The sequence below is a fragment of the Fringilla coelebs genome (genome assembly GCF_963513975.1).
Source record: "Fringilla coelebs genome assembly, chromosome: 1".
Taxonomy (NCBI): Eukaryota; Metazoa; Chordata; class Aves; order Passeriformes; family Fringillidae; genus Fringilla; species Fringilla coelebs.
Window position 1 is genome coordinate 10,344,614 of NC_140028.1, and position 22,990 is coordinate 10,367,603.

The 22,990-nt window shown below is 36.4% G+C and overlaps 1 protein-coding gene across 1 annotated transcript in view; it reads left to right on the forward strand.

The window, feature by feature from the left end:
* The window catches only part of ASAP1 (ArfGAP with SH3 domain, ankyrin repeat and PH domain 1), a 141,921-nt gene that overhangs the window by 65,474 nt on the left and 53,457 nt on the right, over window positions 1-22,990 (forward strand). Inside the window, 6 exon segments of the mRNA XM_084222200.1 lie at window positions 9,135-9,207; window positions 17,063-17,208; window positions 20,622-20,696; window positions 21,038-21,087; window positions 21,426-21,555; window positions 22,326-22,411. Of these exon segments, the coding sequence (XP_084078326.1) occupies window positions 9,135-9,207; window positions 17,063-17,208; window positions 20,622-20,696; window positions 21,038-21,087; window positions 21,426-21,555; window positions 22,326-22,411 (560 nt within the window).

The window sequence follows — 22,990 nt, forward strand, 5'->3', positions numbered from 1 at the left end:
CCCATCATGTTGTAGTAGTCTTCAAGATCTGTGTTATACTGGAAATCCTATTTTTTTTTTTAATTAACCTAGTGAAACCCTTAAAACTGCAGCCTGGAAAAATAGACACGATTTTAATTTTTTTTTTTTTTTAAGAAACAGTATTAGTATGTTAATATACTCACTTTTTTTCTCTGAATGGAATAATTCTGAAATGGAATATTGCAGTCATCCATCAATGTATGCATTTAAATATTTGTTCAGGAGTTAGGAGGAGAAGGAGCATGAGTTGTTCCTGTTCTCAAGTAAGAGATCATGTCTGTTCCCTCACCTTAGCCAGGGCAATTTTTTTTTTTCCTAAAAGGATTTCTAATGGTAGTAGTAATGGGCTGGTAGAAGGTCCCAACAGTGTCCCTCAGGGTTGGTGTTTATGGGGCCATGAGATGTGAGTGTGCTGTGTGCCTGCAATACCACAGAGAGGCTGCATTTATTCCTCAGTGTAACTTTTGGCTTTTGTAGCATTCACAGAACCTGTGTACAATATTTGTAGAGTTTTTCTGCCAGTAAGAATAACTAGTCCTGATCGAGTAGTCCCTGAGTAGAAAGTGCCTGTGAGTTACTGGGATAACAGCTTAAATGCAGAGCCTACTGGTGGCTTCAGAAAAAGAAGGAAAAGAATTAACAGGAGACAAAAATATTTTGTAGTATTTAACTCTGGTGCTGCAACTAAAGAGCTCTCCTGTTAGTGGAATTTACAGTCTGGTATAGTGGGGGGAGCAATTTTCTAGAGATTTCTGTACTTTTCTTCCAGTTCAAGTTGCTAAGAATCACATTTTTAATAACCCTATGTTTGTTAGCACATCTGTTGAATGTAGTTGTGTTTATGCTGTTTATATGTCATCTTCTCATTTTGTTTCCTTCTGAAAGACCTTGCCTCAAATATTCACTATCTTCTGATGAGTTTATTGTTTGCTTGTTCTCAAAAATACATAATCTTGTTCTATTTTTTTGGGTGTGTTAGTGTATAGTCATGTCTCTTGTATATAAGCTTTTCAGGTTAGATTTTTGTTAAATGAAAATGTCACTTTATAATGTCTTGGGTAAATGACAAGAAACTTCAATGAATTATGCTGGAAAAAAATAAGTAATTTTGTAGGGTAGTATTTGGTAGCCAATACTCACGCCTAAATCAATGTATTTCCCCTGGCTTTTGTTAAACCGCTAAGGGAAGGTTTGCAAGAATGCAGGGAGAGAACAGGCTATTATTAGTTTAGGATCATTCCCTTTGTGCTTTTAAAACAGTACTTCATAGATTGCTGATGTGGATGGGAAGAATCAAGTCACAGGAAAAAAGACTGACATTATGCCGTGACTCGCTAGAAAGCAGAGTGCAGCAGCACTGTTATTTTAAACACAGGAGCATTTGTAAAGTAGGAAGGTTCTTGGGTGATGTCCTCTGCAGCCACTTGCTAGTGCTGTGCAGCCTTAGTGCTGGCAAAAGCCCTGTGTGCAACCTGGGAATTGGGGACTGTGGCATCTTCAGGACCTGGGAGCCTGGCTGTGGGTGTGCTGGTTTCTCTGAGCTGTAGCCATATTTTATCCCAGCAGTCATGCCAATGTGTTTATCCAGCTGCTGGGGTGTGAAATAGGTAAAGGTGTGCTGCGGTGACATTTAAACTGGGAAGGTTTTTTCACTGGTTTTACCGTTCTAGGTTTCTGTACTGCTCAGCTTCACTACTGCTGATTGAAGTGGGTTTGTATGTAGTGAAATGATAGCTGTTCCAGCAGCTGTAGCTGGCTCAAGATGTGTTGTTGCCAGTGGAAAGATAAGAATATTGTCACTTAATAGTTGTGGATGTCCCATTGTGTCCAGAGAAGCTGTGGATGCGCTGTCCTTGGAAGGTTTCCATGCCAGGTTGGATGGAGCTTTGAGCAACTTGCTCTAGTGAAAGGTGTCCCTTCCCATGTCAGAAGCATTGGAACTAGATGATGTTTTCCAACTCAGACCATTCTCTGATTCTCTGATACTTATCACCAAGATTAGTTTCTATGCAGGGAAGCTGGTTTAGAGCCTGTGGGAGAAGCTGTCACTGGATGGTTTCAAGTGTTGTCACTAACTGTGGGCTTTTCAGCATCTCCTATGTGACAAAAATTAGAGAATAAATCTGATCAGTGTACTCAACATTCCTGGAAACAAATCTCTTAGCTTATTTTTCAGATATCTCTATATGTATCTTGTGCACAAAGTAAGTTAGAAGTATTTATATAGCTCAACTGAGAACTAGAAGGAAGAAATTACCCAAAATATTGTTAAGCTTTCCCAGGTGTGTCAGAGCCTGCACGCAGTCCAAAATCCCCACCATGGTCATTAGAAAAAATGTGATGCTAACTTAATTTAATGAAGAAGTCATCATACATAGATACTGACTAGTGTCTACATTCTTGCTCTTGCAGAAAAGGCTGCTGGGTAGAAGTCTGGTTGCAAAGAAGGATCCAGTTGTCTAACACATTACAATTAGCAATACTGTGCTTTTCCAAGCAATATAGACTGTGCTTCCATTTGAGTAATACTTGGAGAATAATTAAGTGGCTAACAGTTTTGCAGCTCTTTTAAGAGCTCACACAAATGAGCTGGCTCATCTATTGTGACCTTCACAGCACTGGAGGTTGGTGATTTTTGTCACATATGTGGAGTTTGGAGAGGCTGTTGTGTTGCATCAGACCATGTAGCTAAGAGCAGACATGAGGAAAGTTCAGCTGATGGGGTCTATGTTAAATTTTGACATTACCTGAAAAAATACTTCTGGGAAGATGTGTTTACTCAGTTTGATCACTGAATGCTTTTTTCATTAGCTTATGCTTAAAACACTTGAAACTTGAAATTTTCAGAGAAAAGACAAGGTTTTAAAAATAATGTTATTTTAATTGGTCTTCTATTAGGAGCAGCTGGAAAATGGTGATATGACATGATGCTGGCATCAGTTATTACAGTGATAAGTGCTTGTTGATGTGTTGTTTTGGTTTGCTTCTTCTCATTGGGACCCTTTGGGGTTTTCTTAAGTAATTCAGGACAAGTTCAAGCTGGAACTGTGTATATGTACCTTTTACACAAAGAGGTTGTCTCTAGAAAATTCTTAACACTTGAACACGCCTATTTTTGTCATGTAGACATGTGCTGAGACCTACAATTGGAAACAATTTTCATTCTGGTGACTGGCAAGAACAGTATACATTGAGTGGAGAGGGAAGGACAGGCAGGGTGGTTTGAATCACTTCTCTGTGTTCAGAATTAAGGGGGTTTGGAAGTCTGCTCATTTCTGAGTGAGTGAGCTATAGGAGACCAACACTTGATGCTAATCTCTTTTGGTTCTATATCACTGTGGCAATTATAGGGGTTTGTGTTGTTGCAATTTCAGTGGCATGCAATAACTTACTTGCTGTCTAGTCTGTGTTTATTGTATATCCAATAAAGTCTGGACTTTATTGTGAGGAAAGCTGGTACTGCTGCTGTGCAGCCATAACTTTGTAAGGTGCTATTTCTCTACTTCATTGCATGGGTCCTGTAACTGGGACTTGAGCAGAGGGCCAGCATGTTTTATAGTATAGCCAGCAGTAACTTTTGTGCCCGGGTTAGAGCAGTGTGTAAATTGGTAAGTGAAAGATTTACTACTTTTACTCCCTTGAAGCCAATAAATCATCTGTGTGTGTGTTTCATGAAATAATTATTCTTGTGTCTGATAATATAGGCACATGACTACCAAGCATTCATTACACCCATTTGTTTGTATAACCTCAAATATTTTTATATTTCACATGGATTACTTTTTTCATATAAGAAAACTATTTCTTAAAATACATGGAGGGAGGAGTTTTTTGTGATGAGACATAGGCTGTGCATGCTCTAATTGCCTTCAAGGTTTTGTCATGAGTTTGTCTTGTGCAAAGTATTGTAATGGTTTAAAATATTTCTTCTCTGGTATATTATTTTTGTGGGTGGGTTCTGGTACTGGTAGGATATGGAATCTTTTAAGGCAAATCTCTTACAAATGGTGTGAATATCTAAGCTTCCTCTGATATAAGCATGAGTGGTTTGTTCCAGTTGGATAATGCATCTCCTTCAGATAATAATCTATTTGAGGATTATTAATATTCCATAATATATACTGAAATATTAATGGGATAGCTGGTGTCTTGAGCCACTTTTTTCTTTTGTTGTTGTTAGGCTGAAAGAGAAATTAGTGGGCTTTTTTACCCCTCTTCAAATTGCAAAGGTTTGAGATGTACACAAAATACATTTGATGTTTTAGTACTCTAGTGGGCTCAGTGGGCAGTAGCATCCTCTGTGCAAATGTGTGCCTCTGGGTTGGTGTTGATTTCTAGAAAAACTAAATTTAATATGTGTGCAAACACTTCTGTGATTGGTTTCTGGACAGTAGTTTTGTGTTAATATGGAAATAAAGGTTTATGTGCTTTTTAAACCATGATTTTCATGTGTATTAGCAATAAGCACCTCAAATATTCATAAGTATGGTTTATAGTATAGAGACTTTTGTGTGCAAACACATCAGGACAAATATAGAATCACAGAATGGTTTGGGTTGCAAGGGACCTTAAAGTTCATCTAGTTCCAACATCCCTGTCATGAACAGGGACATTTGCTAATACACTCTAATATGTATTTATGCACACACATGCCAATAAATATATACATATCTATACAGAATAAAAAGACACAAGGTTTTAAAGAAACAATTAGCGGTTTGTCTACATGTGAACCTGACAGTTTTTGCTACCTCAGAGACAGATGGCAAACCAGAATCTACCACTTTCCACACAGTACAGTAGTATAATTTCTCGTTTAAAATTTAGAGACTATTAAATCAGAGCATGGTCCCAAAATAGAAATACCTTTCACTGAGAAGAGACCAGGCTCTTGAGGATTGAGGAGAGGCAAAGCAGTGTCTGTCAGTGTGAACAGAAGAGGAAAATGTATAGCAGAGAGGGTTGGTGTGGGTTAGGGAGTGTCAGCATATGCCTCTCCTGACCTGGCCCTGATCTGTGTGCTGTGGCAGGCTGGTAAAAGTGCCCATGCTGCTACCCAGTGATCTCTGTCAATGAATGATCCATTGGGAGAGCTCACCTTGTCTCCAGCTCAAAATTAGTTTGGGTTTCTATCCTCAGGGGGACAAGTTTTCCACTCACTGGTATGAATATCTACCTGTGATGTACCTCTTAGGAAGGACGAGGTGCCTTCTCTGAATGTGAAATGGTAGCTAAGTACAAATATCTGTCAGTGTGTACTGCACTGATGGAAGGTGGGCTAAAAAGGAGCTTTCACAGGGCTGTTGGCAGCACAGCTGCTCCTGAGCTGGATCACGGTGTAGCCAACAAGAGTGCTCTGGGGTGAGGGAGCAGAGACACTGCTTTCTTCAGCAGGGCAGAGTTGAACCAGCTTGGTGGCTTGAAATGGCAGGCTGGGTTCAAAGCAGCCATATTATAGTAGAAAGGAGAAATTACATCTGGAGTAACTATGTGGGGAGTTCCACATTGATTATTTAAAAGAGCTGATGTTGAATGATCAGGAGATTTTCTTCTTGAGCATAAGCTTCAATATAAGTATGCAGCACCCTGAAACTTCAACAAAGCCAGAGAATCTGCTGAGAATGAGGAACAAGGAGATTTCCTTGCTTCATTTTATTTAAGCAGATTAAATATGGTGGTTGTTTTGTGTTCTTTCTCAATTTTTCCCCCCCTTTTTTTTTTTTTTTGTGGAAACTGATTTTGCAAGATTTTGAGCAAATCTCTAGGGTGGACGTTTTCAAGAATTTTTGTTCAGCTGATAAGATAGTGAATCTGTGGTGTAGGTGCCTTTAAATGATTCATCTTTCCAAAATGCATGAGAGGGTAAGAAAATGTTCTTCTGTGGAACTTAAAAAGGCTCCTGCAAGATGGTTTCATGGAAATGAAGAAAGAAGCATTTGTCAGGAGTGGGTGGTGGTAAGGAAGGGTTCAGTAGGTAGGAAGAAGTGCCACTGGATGCCTAGAGATTGTCACAGAAACCCCTTGGCTCTCTAAGACGCGGCAGTTTCCAATTATATAAATGTATGCCACTTTTAATGGAAGATCAGATTTTGTGTCTTCTATGATAGGCAGTTAAAGTGTTTAGTATTCTAAATACTCAAAATGAAAATTAATGGATGCTGCAAAAGCTTGTTTTCACCTAACTAGGGAAAGCAAGGCTGTTCCTGTCTGAGATGCTGAGAAGGTAACCTTACTCTGGAACAATAATTGAATTGAGCATTGAGTGCAACTTAATTACTTTGCAGCAGAATGCAGCTAAAAATTATAAGGAAAAGACATCTAAGAGGAATGTAATATATTTGGAAGCAATCTGTCTCCAGTTATATAAAATAAATAAAACAAAAACCACCAAAAAACCTCAACACCCAAAAGTACCTAAGCAACCCTAGGTAACAGGTTTTTGTGTACTTGGTATGTAAGTGTGTTTTATTTATAGTTTTGGACTATGAAGAAGTAGTTCATGTAAAAATTGTATTTGCAAATATAAAAATACAACATTGGCCTGTGATGTCATTTTCACTTAGATCACTGGCTCCTTCAGGCTGTGGATGTCATCTTTCTATATTGCTTTACTCAGTGATTCCTCTTTTAAAATAATGAATGTTCCCTTTCCTCCTGCTCTCACGTTAGTGATTACATCTAATTCAATAGCAAATCCAATTTAGAAAATTTTTCTAGTCTGCTTGTCATAGTCTTTTAGATTGATAACTTCAGGAAAAAGTTTCCTGGGGATTTTGTAATTGTTTCTTTCTCCTGAGTGTCCAATTTACTTCAATACTAGACCTTAGTGCAAAGTTTTATCTTTCAATCATCTCATCAATGTTAACCATTGTCTTTCTTTCAAAATATTGGTTTCAAATTCTTATCCTGTGTTCAAACTCTCATTAGACAAGTGAGTCATTATTTTTTTCTGGTCATTGAAGATGGAGAGAACTTCAGTAGAAATGTATGATAGCAACTGCCTGACGTAGCAGGCAGGCAGGAGCAAAAGCTTTTGACAGCATTTGCAGAGGAATCAAAGAGAAGCACTTGCTGTGCACTGTCTTGGAAAGGAACACTGAGTTCCCAATATTTTATTACATTTAAAAATGGTAACTTTTCCTGGCAAGATGTAAGTCAAATCAAACCCACTATTTTAGTGGGGAGCAAAAGAAGTAATGATGTTTGCAGTTCTTAATGTTTTAATCCATTGTTCTGCTGTAAATGGAAAAAAACCCAGAGATAAATAGCCTCAGAAGGCATTTTTACAGCCTTTGTGCTTCCAAATGTTCTAGTTTTAGCTGCCACAGGAGTGATTGTATGATTTGAGAAAATGGTTGTTTCCAGTTAAGGAACAGAAACATTCCATTTTATTTTGTTACAGATTATCATGTATTGTTCAGCTATAACATTTTGCATGGTTAAAATTGGGCTACTCAAAACAGAACTATTATATATTAATTGGTTTCTCTCTGTATGGATTCCTACTGGAAGTTTTCACACAGAGGAACACTCAGTGTTTGGAACATACTGAAGAGTAGAACCCTCACGTTTACCTGTCTCTAGTGCTTAAATGCTGTAGTTGACCTGGAGCTCCTGATGTGGTTTTCTGGAGCTTCTTAATGCCCAGTGGAATAGTCTTCAATTCAATAGAATCCTAGAATGGCTTGGGTTGGAAGGAAAACTAAATATCATCTAGTTCCTACACCCCTGCCATGGGCAGGGGCACCTTCCAGTAGACCAGGTTGCTCAAAGCCTCATCCAGCCTGGCCTTGAACACTTGTAGGAATGGAGCATCCACAACTTCTCTGGGTAACCTGTGCCAGTCCCACGACCCTCACAGTAAAGAATCTCTACCTAATATCTAATTTCAGCTTACTCTCAGTTTCAAGCCATTCACCCTTCTCCTATCACTCTATGCCCTTGTAGAAACTCCCTCTCCAGCTGCCTTGCAGACCCCATTTTTCAGGTACTGGAAGGTGCTATGAGATTTTCTAAGGCTTTCACTGTCAAAACCATCTCAGATTTGACAGTGAAAGCTCTGCTTATGGAGAGTTTTCACTCAGTGTTGCTGGTGATGTCCCTCTGTGAGGAAGTAGGAGTAGCTGACATTGTGCCTTGTTCTGCCAGGCTTCAGACCCCCAGGAGCTCCAGAGTTTAAACTTTTTGGATAACAGGGCTGTGCAAGGGTCTCTGCAGCATGAATGGTGTGGTCTCTACCAGGCCCCACGCTCAGTTGTGCTGCTGTCTTGACAGTGGTTCCGAGTACAAGTTCTCCAATCTCCAGTGATTTGAAAGTGACTCTAATGTTGTAGACACTGCCATTCTGTTTGCCACACTGCAAACACTGACCTAACATTACCTAGGTGATGGGAAATTGCCTGTGATCTAAATGGGGAAAAAATACAGCAAACTATTTAAACATTTCTGTGTATGATTGGAAGTCTAATCCTCAATTCATCATTACTTAATAACATTTTATACTGGATTTGGAACTATTACAGAAAATTTGAAATTCTTAAAGTTGTAGTCTTGAAAATGCATATTATTATTATTCCTTAAGTCACATGATGGTGCAAAAATCAGGTATTATGCCTTTATTTTGATTTACTGCTTTTCATCTGCTGTACTTTTAGAGTTATGTTGTGGAATTTGGTGCACGGGGTAGTGTTCTAATCTGTGTCTATAAACACTATTGCTGTGGGAGAACCACAGATGTTAACAAGCAATTTAGTTGTTGTAGAAACTGTAGGGCTAGTGTAGAAGCATCTGCTATGTTTTTTTTGCATTTTTTTTCCAAAATATAATGCAATTGAATAAATGCTTTGTCCTTTGCAAAACTAAAATGGTGTTTTTCTTCTAGTGCTGTCAGTACTGTTCTACTCTGTTGTCAGAGCATTTTCAGTTCAATTCTTTAATTCATCCTGAAGGGGTTGAATGACCCCAGACTTTCCCACAGGCTGGATCCATTGTACCTGCAGCTTTTTCCAGCCTGTAAAACTACTTGTTTTATGGGTTTCTTTTTGGAAGTTAAAGTATATTCTGGCAATCAATGAAGTCAATATTTAAAGTTCGTTTACTTCTTGCTATTGTAGGCCTTGGATCAAGACAGAACTGCACTACAGAAGGTGAAGAAATCTGTGAAAGCAATATATAGTTCAGGGCAAGGTAAGACATTGTTTTCAGTTTTACACAAAAGCCAAAGCATTTGATTTCAAGTTTTGAGATGTCTTGTAATTCATCCTGTTGAAATGTATAGCATAAGAAATGCTTACCTGTCTAGGAGTGTTTGGACTTCAAAATTTTCTTTCTTTACTTCTGATTATACATCAGAAGAGTGACAAAAAAGTGTTCTCGACTGAATTTTTAGAAAGCACTTATAAGTGAAATAAGATTTAGAACTTGTTTAAAAGTTTAAAAAGTAAATAAATAAAAAGAAATATCTGGTTTTATTTTGTCAGCATGTGCTCTTCCTTAATGATGTGTTTCTCTTCTTACCTAAAAATCAAAATTATGTATTTCCCTTCTTACCTAAAATAGTATATAAATATACTAAATATAATTATTTTTCTTGCTTGAAGACACTGTTGATGTTTTACTGGGACTATAGTAGTTACTTTGATGGGAGTTTATTTGGTTAGAATATGAATTGATAATCAGTTTGAGTACAGTAACAAATGGTGATTAAACACAACAATATACAAATCTGATTTTAAAAATGCTGCAACTCTAATGCTTCTACCTCTTCTCTCATGTTCTAAAAACTGTGCCAAAGGCAGATAGGATGACAGAGCTGTGCACTTGCCAAAAAATCTTCTGGCTGTAAATACTTGATTTTAAAAAATCCTGATTCCAATTTCCTAACAATAATAATGATCAGTTTAGCAAATATTTTCCATATACAGAGCTACTTTTGAGTGCTCTTAGTTTCTGAGTTTATGGAAGTGTCTGGGATTGTTAATATCTTGTAGATTCTTAACTATTCTCATTTGCCAATCACTGATGTTGGTTTGCTAGCACCATGCTTTAATTAGCTGTAACTTCAGTTGTTGATAAATGTTTCCCAATAGAATGTGAAGTCAGATAAAAAGTGAGAATAGTATTTGGTGCAAATGTGTTTAGCTTTATGCTTTTAGAAATACTCAGATGCTCCAATAAGCTTTTCTATTTGAGAGTACTTATTTAAACAGGGCTTTGAAAACTAAGTTTCAAAACTGATGAAAAGTGTAGGACGTGTTAAAGGTGTTTCTGCCTGGTTTGAAACTATAATATAAATAGCTATCATTTGAATCTTGTGATAAAAATAATATTCTTGTTAAGGCCTGTAAGTAAGGCAGTAATATATGATGAATTAGTTGCATTGAATAAAAGCAATAGAAGGTGGGTTAAAGGCTTTCGTTGGGTGTTCTGCACTTAAAAAGGAGCAGAGATGGGTAGTTGGTTTTTAATTTATTTTTTTTTACATTTTAATTTTTTTTAAAGATACAAGTTAGTAGGAATTCCTTTGGCTCAAGAAAGCCAAAGCTTTATTCATAATCCTCTGGCTCCCTCTTCAGAATGCTGCTGTCATAGGCTCTTACACTGAAAAGCTGTGTGCAGGAGGCAGTTCATGTAGTGACTGATAAACTGGGGTTAGTAAAGCCACGACCAAAAACGTGTGGCACATGTGAAACCTTATAAAAATAAATGTGAAGTGAATCAAAAGTCAAGCTCATTTTGTCTCCTTGTACAAGGAAAATTGCTGAACCAGCTATTTTCTTGTGCTCCAGTGATGTAAATGGATGTTTTTGATATTTAAGTTAAGCATTCCAGAAACAGCTATAGAGAATTGGGGTTTATCAGTTTAAGAAAGTATTATGTGGCTATTTTTATATTTCAAAAGAAAGCCTCTAACTACATTTTGGGAACCCAGAACTGGAATTTTGTTTTGCAAATGTGTTTGTTACAATATTTAATTTACTAAAGTAGGAGAAGATTTTTTAGTACTCCTTTGCTTCAAAATCTCCTTTGAGAACTCCAGCTGTACTGGTGGAGAAAGAGTTATTCAGGGACAATAGAAATTTTTTTTTCAGTTCAGTAATCCAATTCATACTCTACCAAATGCCATAGCTAGTTTTTTTAGGGTTGTAGGGTTGGGGTTTTTTGTTTGTTTCCTTGGTGGTTTTTTTGGTTTTTTGTTCTTTTTTGGTTTGGTTTTTCAAGGATTTTTTTTGAGGGATTGTTTTATTTTGTTTTCTTTGGGTTGAGGTGTTTTCTTGGTGTTTGGGTTGTTTTATTGGTTGGTTTGGTTTGGTTTTTTTGGGGTTTTTTTGGGTTTTTTTTTTTTTTGGTTGTGTGTTTTTTGGGTTTTTTTGTTGGGTTTTTTGTTGTTGTTGTGACAGTGACACAGTGCAGTGTCTCATACAGACTTCTTCAGGAGGGCTGAACCTTGTGGTGTGTTGGTTTGTTCCTCTCCAGTGCTGAGTTATCAACCACAAGGGTCTCTGGTCTGTTACAAAGAGCTTTAACATCACCCAAATACTTTCTGCTCTTCCTGTATTTCCCTCACCCACTTGTCATATTTACAGTTAGAGCTACTCCTGTGGAAATGGAAACAAACCAACACTAGAGTATTGAAAACCCTTAGAAATGTCCCTTCCCTATTTTCATTTCTGAAAGGCTTGTATGGGAAAGGACTGTTCATGGAATCCAGTGAGACATACAGACAGACACCTCCTTCTCAGCACTTGCTCCTTGTCTGGCTTGCTGTCCTCTGGCATGATTGATTGTGGCTGTAACTAGGAGCCCTTCTTATGGCAGGGGTGCTGAGCTTCATGGAGAATCTGTTCTGGCTTCCTTTCCTGTAAGATTTGGATTGAATTGTAACAGCAGTAGATGGCACAATTATTTTTGCTGTAGATTTTTCAATTGCTTTTTTTCATTATTTCCCAGGGATAACTCCCTAATATAGTCAAAAGAGTTTACACAATGGAGAAATAAAAACATAAAATCCATACAAGACCAAAGGTACTGAGATGGATCAGCAGTCCACATGGTCTCCCACAATGTTCAACAGCAGATGCTTGAGGAAGAAGAAAAATGATTCAAAGATGGAGTGTATTTTAAGCACTTGGTTTAGCACCTTCTCAGCTCACACTGACATGAAGGCCAAGAATTACCTTGAGTCAGAAATTATATTGTGATGTTTGATACTTCTTAATGGACTTCTGCAACTTATTTTGTCCAAGGAATTTGAATTAATGTAAATCTTTATCATTCACAGTCTTGCATCAATCTAGTTAAATTCTCCTGTGTGAAGTTTCCCAGTTCATGTTCATGTTCTTCAGATCTTAAGTCATCTGAGGAGGAGAGTGTCCCTGCTCATGTATCAAATTGGCATTGGCCTCAAATCCATCAAAGTGACTCATCTGATATGAAATTGAGGGAGCCTTGCATGTTTTGGGCATGAAAGTTTGTCAGAGACTTTGAAGTGCCAAAGCTTGCTAGAGTAGATCCAGAGGAGTTTTTGGTGGATGAATCCAAACTTTGTTCTGTGGACCATTCTGTCTCTTGAGATAGGTTTGAGTTGTTTCTGTTGTTACTCACAGTCTCTCTCTTCTGAACTCAGCAGCGCTAGGGGGTTTTGAGGGATTTTTTTTTTTTCCCCTGAAACCATCACATTTAATCATCGTCACTTTCTCTAAAATGGAAGCATGGACTTCCTTTTCTGAAATAGAGAAGAGGAGGAGTGAATTTTGGGCAGCAGGGACAGGAACTGCACACAATATTCAGGGTTTAAGCCCAATATGGCAATATTTTGATATGGCATGCTGTGTTTCTTCAGCTGTTAGATTTGGTATAAATCCTCTGAAGCAGAGGAGAAATCAGATTCTTCCATGAAAGCTTCTTCAAGCATGTCAGTGATGAACAGAGATGCAAAAAGAAGTCATTTACTTTTCTGGGCTGGCTTATCTCTTAGTGCTCTTTTACTGTTATGATTAGAGAACCTTGCAGACTCAGTGAGATGTTTCTTGCTCTGAAATATGGAAAGAGGCTTTTATTACTTTTCCCTTGAACAATCTCATTCCAGAAGGCATTGTTGTTATCAAGTTCAGACATTTGTATGGTGGTCAAAATTTTTATTTTCCTGTTATTTTTTATTATATTTTAGCTTTGTGAAGAACGAAATGAGAAAGGGTATTGTTTTCTTTTTTTATTTCAAATAATTTCTGCCATCCTTTTTAACCTTGCCAGCTTTCCTGCTTTTCTAAAGCCTTTCTGAGCCATCTTTCATGCATAAATGCATGTTGGCTCTGACCTTGGTTATTTTTCCTCCCACTATCCATGGAATAAAGCTTTTTTAAAAGAAGCTTAAAAATAGTTTAAAGTTGATCAAAATTCTGAAATTTTATTTTTGTTTTTCTTAACCACAAATGCAGAATAAATACTTAATAATTTAGACTTTCTTCATGTTTCTTTGGGCCTAATCAATGACAAAAGTAGTGGTTTTCTTCTGTAAACTATTTAATTTTTTTGTTCTTGTGTTCTTCACTGTTTGCAGGGTAATATATCTGTAGAGGAAGTAAATTTTAGGCCTTTAATTTCAGCAATGTGTTTTGTAGGTCCAGCATGTAAAGGCTATCCTTTAACCTCTCTCCACAGTATTTGTACTTCTGTACCCTTACTTAATATGCACAAGGAGACAGAAATCTCACTAGGCTCAAAAGCACATGCTAAAATTCTGATAATTTTGGAGTGAGAAATGAACATAGTAATTTATTTAATGAACATATTTAATGAATGCTGTGGGTTCTAGTGAAAGAGTACAAATTCTGGGAATCTCATTTAAATATTTTCTGTTCATCCTGGGAAGAGTTTCCCACAGGGTCACTTTAGGCATGGACAACTGCAAGTGACTGTCTGGGAATGTAGTGCAAGGTGGGATTCCTTCAGAGCCTCTGGGAGTCCTTCAGAGCTCTGTGCTCCTGCTTCTGGAAGTGCTGCTGTGCAGCAAAGGGCTGCTGCAGAGCTGCTGTGGCTGCCACTCCTCCCTGAGCTGCTTGGATCTGCACGTCCAGAGGCATTCCTGCTGTTTCCTCTTAACACTTAATGTTTCCTCAAAATGCATGTTAGAGCTCAGACATAAGGGATGCCACAGCATTATTGTGCTCTGGGAGCTGTGGGGCTTTTCTCAAACCAGAGGTAAATTCAGTGCTGAATGCTGCCCAGAGAAGGTGTGGGTTGTGGAGGAGATGCACAGCTTTCAGCCCAGAAAGTGCCACTCCTGTGTCCAGTGTGCTGCTTTATCAACATCTGCCACGTTCTGGTGGCATTCTCAGCGTGGGCTCAGGTGCTGGTGGCCTTGCCAGGTCCCACTGGGAAGGGAATGATGACTGAGACCCCTTTGAAGGGAGCTGTTTGTCAGTGGGTGCAGAGCCCTCCCTCAGTTTTCCATGATTCTGGCACACCTCAGGGAGCTGCAGAAGGAGCAGGATGTCTGGCTGGGGAAGCTGTTCTATTTTCATCACAGTGCTGAGCATTGCTTACAATGTTGGGAAGACATGACTCAGTTCTGGAAGACAGATCTTATTCCCTGTATCTACTGCTGTCAGTGATCCTGTCTCACTCTTAGGGTTATTAAAGTCTTGTATGAGGACTTGTATCTAAAAAAGTAAATATTGTCATGCCTATTAGAGTTTTCTGTATGCAAAGGAAATTGTATTAGGACATTAGGAAGTATTTCTGAGTGCATGAGGCGCCTACAGTGAGATTAAAGAATGCTCTTTGCTCTAAGCATGCCAGGTTTCACGTTCCATATTTTAGTCTAGGCTACATTGCAGATTTAATTTTTCAGCTGTGTGCATTTATGGTTGAGTAGGGAATTGCCTTACCTCTTTAATAGAAAATATTTAATCTCCTTTTGCAAGATTTACACTGATATATATGTAGAAATTGAAAATTTCTTTTTCTTACAGAATGCTTGCATTTTGTGCGCCTCTGTGTGGCAATTACAGAAGTAAATACAGGAGTCTTCCTTTTACTTCACCATCAAAACTTCATTTCTAGATTTAGGTGATTTGTAGTCTGGGATTCTTGAGAATTTCCTCTGTATTGTTCTAGGACAATGATCTGCTTCCTGCTTCCTCTTTCTGACCAGAAATTTCTTTTGCCTTTCTACAGATAAAGGAAACAAGCCTTTTCAGCTCTTTTTCACTCTCTTTATGAAATCATTTTTTAAATTGCTCTATGAAACAACGCAATGCTTAAAATCAAAATGCTGGGAAATACTGTGGTGGAAGAAGTGCTTCACAAGCAAGGACAGGGATTCCATGGTCTAGCAGGGCTCTTTCTGACCTTCCATTATCCTTCCTTTTCCTTCAGCACAGCTGGATATGCTATGCTTAAGCTTTACTCAGTTAGGACTTGAGCTAAAGCTCCTTCATAGATAAAGTCCTCTGTGTATATTTGTGCAAAAGATTTTACATCAAAACAAAATGCATATTTTATTGTTATGTAGTGGTTTCCTTGAGTTCAGTGTTAAGCTATTTGATTAAAACTGTATGTTTTTGGAACAGTTTTCTTAAAAACATATGGCTTGAATTGCAACTCTTTATTAACATATGATTAAATATTTGCCCTCTTGAAAACCTCAGTATTAATGTCTGCTTTTTAGAATGTGATTGCTGTGATGTGTGAGCTTTGGGGCTTGGTATTGGTGAATAAGGATTGCACTTTTTTTTTTAACAGGTTTTGACAATTTTTTTGTTGGAGCTTTGGTGCACTGTTGTTTATCTGCAATGCCTTAGAAGAGTTAGCTGTTTAATTCTTCACCAGCTGTTTATTAAAGTCCAGATAGATTTGTGCATTGTGGGACATTATTCATGAGAAATTGTTTGAAACTTACATCTTTTTTTTTCCTTTTCTTCTGAGTCATAACTTGTAATTCAGATGCTCTCAGGCAACATCATAACTCGGAAAAAAAAAAAAAAACAACTTGGAGATTTTGGGGGAAAGAACCATGTTACCTCCTGGCAACTGTTCTTTCTTTCCCTTCCTCCCTTTCATTGCACAGAACTTGTGCTGTAGCTCTGTGGTTTTGTGTTTGTGGTTTGCAGAAAAAAGCCCACATAGTAAGCCTAGGCAATTCATTAAAGTGAAATATTGATTTAATTAATACTAGTAATGTCCTCTAAGGGAGGTAAAGGTGATAAAGCCTTTCCCAAGGGCTGTAGAGGTAAATTTTATATTTAAAGATACTGAAATAGAAGTAACAAAAATTATGCAAACACATGCCAGAAAAGAAACTAAATAGAAGCAGGAAAGATATTTCAAATACAGCAGTTTCTAATTCATTCTTGAGTCAAGGATTTTTCTCACTTTCACTGGCTTCAGCTGCATTTGTCTTGGTTCTTACCTCTCTGTATGTGCAGTTTGCTATTAAATACACTGGAATGAGTCTTTGGGTGTGTACCAATACACATTCTGTTATTTGGGATAGTGTACAAAGCAGGCAAAAAGGGAACCTTTGTAAGATGCTTCTTCTTTTCAGCTTAGTCAGATTCAGACTTGGTCTCCTTGCACTTATATCTGATACTTTTGACTTTTTTATCTGATACTTTTGTTCTTTTTTGAAATATCCAACATTTCAAAAGAAAAGTTCATGAATGCATGAAAGTTCCTGTAGTGGGCAGCTAAAAAATCCAATGTTATTTACAAAACAATCTTATATTGTTTATATATAATTTATATATAAACATATAAGATTATATTGATATAATTTAAATATTGATATTATTACTCTGTCAATAGCTGCAGAGCTTTCTTCATCTCTGTATTACAAATTTCAGCTTGCTGATTTAAAAAGCGTATATATGCCTATTGCCAAGTACTTCTTTTTAATCTTAAAATTCTTTTAACTTTCAGTAAATGTGTTGACTTGTGGCTTTTCTCAAAGTACTGTATATTAGTTTGTTGTTAAGTTGCAGTAAGCTTAAAATTATAATTGACTGGCTACAAAAAACTTACTTTTGATTTTTCTTTGCAGATCATGTTCAAAATGAAGAAAACTATGCACAAGTACTAGATAAATTTGGAAGTAATTTTTTAAGTCGGGATAATCCAGATCTTGGCACAGCTTTTGTAAAATTTTCCACACTTACTAAAGAATTATCAACACTGTTGAAGAACCTGGTGAGGAGTTTTAAACTTTCTTAGCTTTTAACTTGTTTCAAAATAAAGTATGCATGCATGATCATGATGACTAAGGATAATTTTAAAGATGTTTTCAGTTTTTTTACAAAACAAAACCTACAGTTTCTTCAGAGAGGATCTCTAAAGGGTGTTATGACACACTCTGTGTTTGATTGTTAATTGGCAGTTAAGAAAGTAAATATAAATGTTGAGACATCCCTTGAGTCATCATTCACAAGTGATTGATGGTGATATATACCTCACGGAGCTTAATTTAAATCATCCCTTAACTTGAAGTCCTTCTTGTTAAAAATATAATATCATTAGTTGTGGCTGTTTTGTTTTACCACAAAAGGAGAAACAGTCACTTTTTGGAAAAAACTAACAATTTGAGCATGTTTAAATGGTGTTAACAGTCCACTCTCCATGCCAGGTTTTTGAAGGTGGTGTAAAGGTTTGTCTCAGTTAAAGTTTGCCTTAGGCCTTTAATTTCTGAAAGCTCCATAATAAGACTGCAGTCAGCAAATATCTTTGAACACTGAAAGTAATGAAGCCACATTTCTTGTGAAATCATTTTTCATGGCCTTTGTAAATGTAACTGTTATATTCAGAAAGTCATAGCTTCAGTTTTATATTTTTCTTATAGTTGAGTGAATTGCCAAGCTTTTTTGGTGTGTGAAGTACAAGTGATGTTACAGACTTGTCTTCCTATAGTCCCCAGCACAGCCATAACTGCTGTAGATCACACCAGACGTCACTGTAGCAAAGTTCCCTGGCTTTGACAGTTGCCCAAAACTGAGTCTTGTGCTTTCCTCTCTAGAGACTTCTGTCACTCTGGATTAATATGACCTTTAATTAAAATTTAGCATGTGAATTAAGGTGAAGTTTAAGGACAGTTTGGAACTAGAACTCAAGTTTTTTGGAAGCTTTCTGCGCTTTGTAATTCCTAGCAGGATATCCACAGAAATTTTTTACTTATTTCAACATAGCAAAGATTTGGTCGGGGTGTATTTTTTTATTTTAAATAGTGCTGTTCAAGTGGAAAAAGCACTTTTAATTTAAGAAGCCACACTTACTCAAAGCAACATTATACTATTTCAGCTAGATTATGAAGCATTATCTACCCAAATTCTTGTTAACAGGATTCAAAACAGGGTGTTCACTAATTTACTTCATTTAGCAGTCTCGAATAGACAACAAACTTACTTTACAATTGCCTCAGCATTTTAAAACCATTTATTTTACTTATTTTTTCTCCCTGAGATAGAAAATTCTACTTTGTTGTTCTTAAGCATCATTCTGCTTAATAAGATTACGGTGAAAGAAAAAAAAGATGTTTATATCAAAATAGAAGTTGAGGTCCATTGAAAAAACAGTTGAGAGAAGGAGTCAGTTATGTCACTGATAAAGCCCCAGAGTAGGTGCTGAGCCTTATGTTGATAAAATTAATTGGAAAAATGGCAGGAGTTATTAAGACGAATTGCAGGATACTAAGTTTAGGGGTTTTTTTTTTCTTTTTTTACCTATAACAGATTGTTGATGCCTTATTTAATAAAGATACAATAAAATAATTAATGGTCTTCAAAGACATAAATAAGGACTGGGGTTACACAGTAGACAATGAAAAAATGCTTCACAAATTTGGATCCTTTTTGTTCATCTTTCAACTTCAATTATGATTCATTAAAATTGTCATAGGAATTGGGATATTATGGGTATTTGATGACAAGGAGGGTACAAAATAACTTACTTTCTTCTTTGTCAATTATGGAGTGACTATTTTAGAGTGATAGTCACTTACTATGAAGCAAAACCAGCAACTTTTTTACATTCACAACCTTTGGAAAGCATAATTTTGAAATGATTGCTCAGCATACAAAGGCAAGCATAAAAGCATGTCCTTTAATCAATTTAACAAGGCTAAATAAGTTGCTGTGCAGTTTTTACTAATAACTATTGATTTTATCATTAAATACAATGTCTGAAACTTAAAATTTATGAATAGAATTGTCAATGTCAAGTTTTTCAATTATTGTTATTAAGATTATCTTATAAGAATGACACACAATGACCCTTCAGTAAGATTTTGTAAAGGTAAAACATTGGGATTGGCCATTGCCAATCCTGGTCTCTGTTTTCAGCAAACTCTAAGTGTCCCACCAGAATTGATTTCTCTGTTTTTTTACTTCTACCTCCCTGGGCATTTCAGGTTTCATTCTTTATGCAGTAATTCATTATAATAGTGCATTTAAAAGCTGTATAAAGACCTATGTATACAAAAATGAGTGTGTCAATATCTTTACGTTGATCTAGATGAGAACTTCGCAGAACATTTGTAGCAGTTACAGATTATTTCTTTTGAAAATTTGCATGATTCTTGCCTTTTTCCAAGTGTTTAAAGCCTGTTTTTCTCTACCTCTCTTTCCTGTAAATGTCCTCAGCTAATCTTTGCAGGCAAATTATCTTTTGTTCACAATCCTCACTAAATTCTCTTACGTGTTTCCATGTGTTAAGGGGTTTTTTCCCTTTTTTTTTGTTCTATATGTGAGACTGTTTTGCTTTATCAGATTTTTTTCCAGTTCATTGGGGCTATTGTCTTATCAAGTCTTCAATGATGTAATAAATGATTGCAAATGCTTACTGTATTGGAGTGACACACTGCTATTTAGCTTTGGGGTTTTTGGTTTTTTTTCTATAGCTGACATACTCACTGGCTACTGTTCATTCATTTCAAGCCAAAATTATTTGTTTGAGTTGATTATCTTTAATGGATACACCTGGAAAAATAAAAAGGCTACGGTGTCTTTAGAATATATGAGGAGTTTGAGTGGAACGCTAGATCTGGAGAACCTGTTTGAGTGGTTGTTTTGATAGTCTTGTCCATAATCAAACAGGCATGAACTCAGTGGGGTGAAGTTTAAATTCAGGAGAGTTTAGGGGATGTCAGATGTACACAATGGACAAGAAAAGGAACAGTGTTCCCAAAAAGGGGGGAGTATTCAGAGAGCTGGTGCCCCTGTTTGCTCCTTCTGTTCGTGGTTGAATTAACATGTGCTTTGTGTGTTCCCTGCCTGGGGCACAGCAGGTCCTTTTTACTCAGGAGGCTGTAGTCAAATTTGTACCCAAATACTTGCTTCAAGAGGATGAATATTGCCTTGAAGTGCTTTCAGAACTTTGCTTACATACTATTTCTAAAACTCTGGGTCTATGTCACCTTGTTTAAGTAAACGTTAATTATGATGTTTCTATGGCTCATGCAAGTAAATGTTTATTAATTCTTCCCAGACTTGAATTTGCTACGAATTTATAAATGTGAGGTGGTTGCAACTTCATTAGTGAAGTTCAAAGAATTGTTGGCAGTAGTTTGATAAGATTATAATAAATCCTTTTGAATATAATGTTTCTGTTTTTAGCTCCAGGGTTTAAGCCACAATGTTATTTTCACTTTGGATTCTCTCTTAAAAGGAGACTTAAAAGGTGTTAAAGGGGTAAGTGTTGTAAACTAAATTTTTGTTTCATGTTCATCTGTCTAGTGACTGTTTTCCTTTCACTCATGAGAGTATTTCTTATGCTGGCATTTATTAATAATTTGTATTTAGTGCAAAAAACAAAAATGGCATGACTGCAATAAAATAATGAAAATTTCATTGTAAATTGCTGTTTTAGTGTGCTCAGAAAAGCAATATTTTACAAGATTCAAACCCAGTATTTTTTTCCAACTGCTTTCTGAAAAGTTTTGAAGAAAACAGTATTTTTGTTGCTATTTATTACTTGATAAATACAAAGAAAAAGTTTAAAATTGTTCTAAGACAATTTTCTGTTTCCTAAGGACCTCAAAAAGCCTTTTGACAAAGCCTGGAAAGATTATGAAACCAAATTGTAAGTATTTGTCTCCCACTTGGCTTTGTTTTTTGTGGTGTTGGGATTTTTTAAATGAATTATTATTATTAGCAGTATTATTAATATTGTTATTGTTATTATTAAGATATAATTTTTTCCCCCCCAAGTAACACACAGTCTAGAGAATACAGTTAAAAGACGGGCAGTTTCACAGCTCAATAGCTTCTGGAGACTTAAAATATACATGATTTGGTAGAGGAGCTAATCTTCAGAATGTCTTCTTTGATACTTCCTAATTATTACTTTTTCCCCAAATAATGCCAGAGCACATTTTAGCAGAAGGGATTCTCTAAAATGTTTTCTGACTAAAATTTCAGTACAAAGATTGAAAAGGAGAAACGAGAACATGCGAAGCAGCACGGGATGATAAGAACGGAGATAACGGGAGCTGAGATAGCCGAGGAAATGGAGAAGGAGAGGAGGCTCTTTCAGCTGCAGATGTGTGAAGTAAGAAACAAAGTTCAGTTTTTAATTGCAACACCAGAACTTATTATTAACAGACTTTGTGGGTCTTTCTTGAAGGTGGTGAAACATTTTGTCGCTTAATGGGGGTGGAGGGAGGAAATTATTTTCATGTGACACAGTACAGCAATATAAAGATAATTATTTTAGCAACTCTTGTACAAAACCTGGCTTCTTTTTGGTTTTTTTTATTCCTTTTCTTTGTTTTTGGATTACTATGGGAAGGTTCTTGGGCTGAAAATACAGTGTGGAAATATTTCTTATTTTATCAGGTTTATGGTTTAGCAATATTTTGATATCTTTCTTCCAATATGCTTTCTGAAGCCTTCAAAAATTTCTAATAAAGTGATAAATGTTAGTGGTACATTTAGTTCCATAAAGCTGATTTTTTATATTAATAGTTCTTTTTATTACATTTTAGTGGAGATTATTTAAATTTCACAGTGTTTGTAGTGTCAGAATATTTCAGTAATGATTGCAGTAGCATTAAAAAGGGAAATCTTTAGACAACTGTAAAGGATGAAACTTTTTTCTTGAATTTGCTTTAGGTTTTGGGGTGTTTAAATTTTATGGAGTGGCCAGATAAACTGTTACCTGTTTTAAAGTTAGTTTAGAAGTGGTGGACTTGTGTTTTATGGCTCAGCATCCAAGTTAAACACAGAGTTTAATTCATTGAGAAAATGATGTTTTATTGTTTGAAAACTGTTGAAGTTTGTGATACATGATTGTCAACATGTTGTCCATTTTCTATACAGTATCTTATTAAGGTTAATGAAATCAAGACAAAAAAAGGTGTGGACCTTCTGCAGAACCTTATTAAATATTACCATGCACAATGCAAGTAAGTGCTGCAATGCTTTAAGCTTTAGTTGCTATTTTCTTTTTTTGCACAAGTTTTTGTTTCCCTTTGTTTGAATGCATCAGGGCTTTTTTCATGTGCTGTGCCAGGTGTCTGAATCTTCCTCTTCTGAGTCTGTAGACTTCCAGGAGAGTGAGTTTGGGGGGCTTGGCAGTGATGGAGAAAGAGGCCGAAGGAGAACCCTTTGTTGTATACAAAAATTAATTTTATTTCCTGAGGCATAGATCTAGAATGCATTTTTATAAATATTGTGGTTATTCTAATTAATAGTTTTTAATTTTGGTGTAAATTTTAAAACCACTATGAAAGCCAGTAATTTCTTTGGATATCCTTGAGGTAAAACTGGTGAAATACAACCTTGTCATCATTAGAACCACAAAGGCAAACACAAGAGCTTAAGTTAAATACAGAAAAAAGATTTTGGAAGTTACTGTAGGAGAAACATGTTGGCTGTATTCTCTCTAATTTGATATTTGTTAAAGTCACAGTGGTGTATCTCCACTGTTGAAACATACTCGAAACTACTAGGAAGGGTTTTTTTGTTGGGGTTTTTACTTGTTT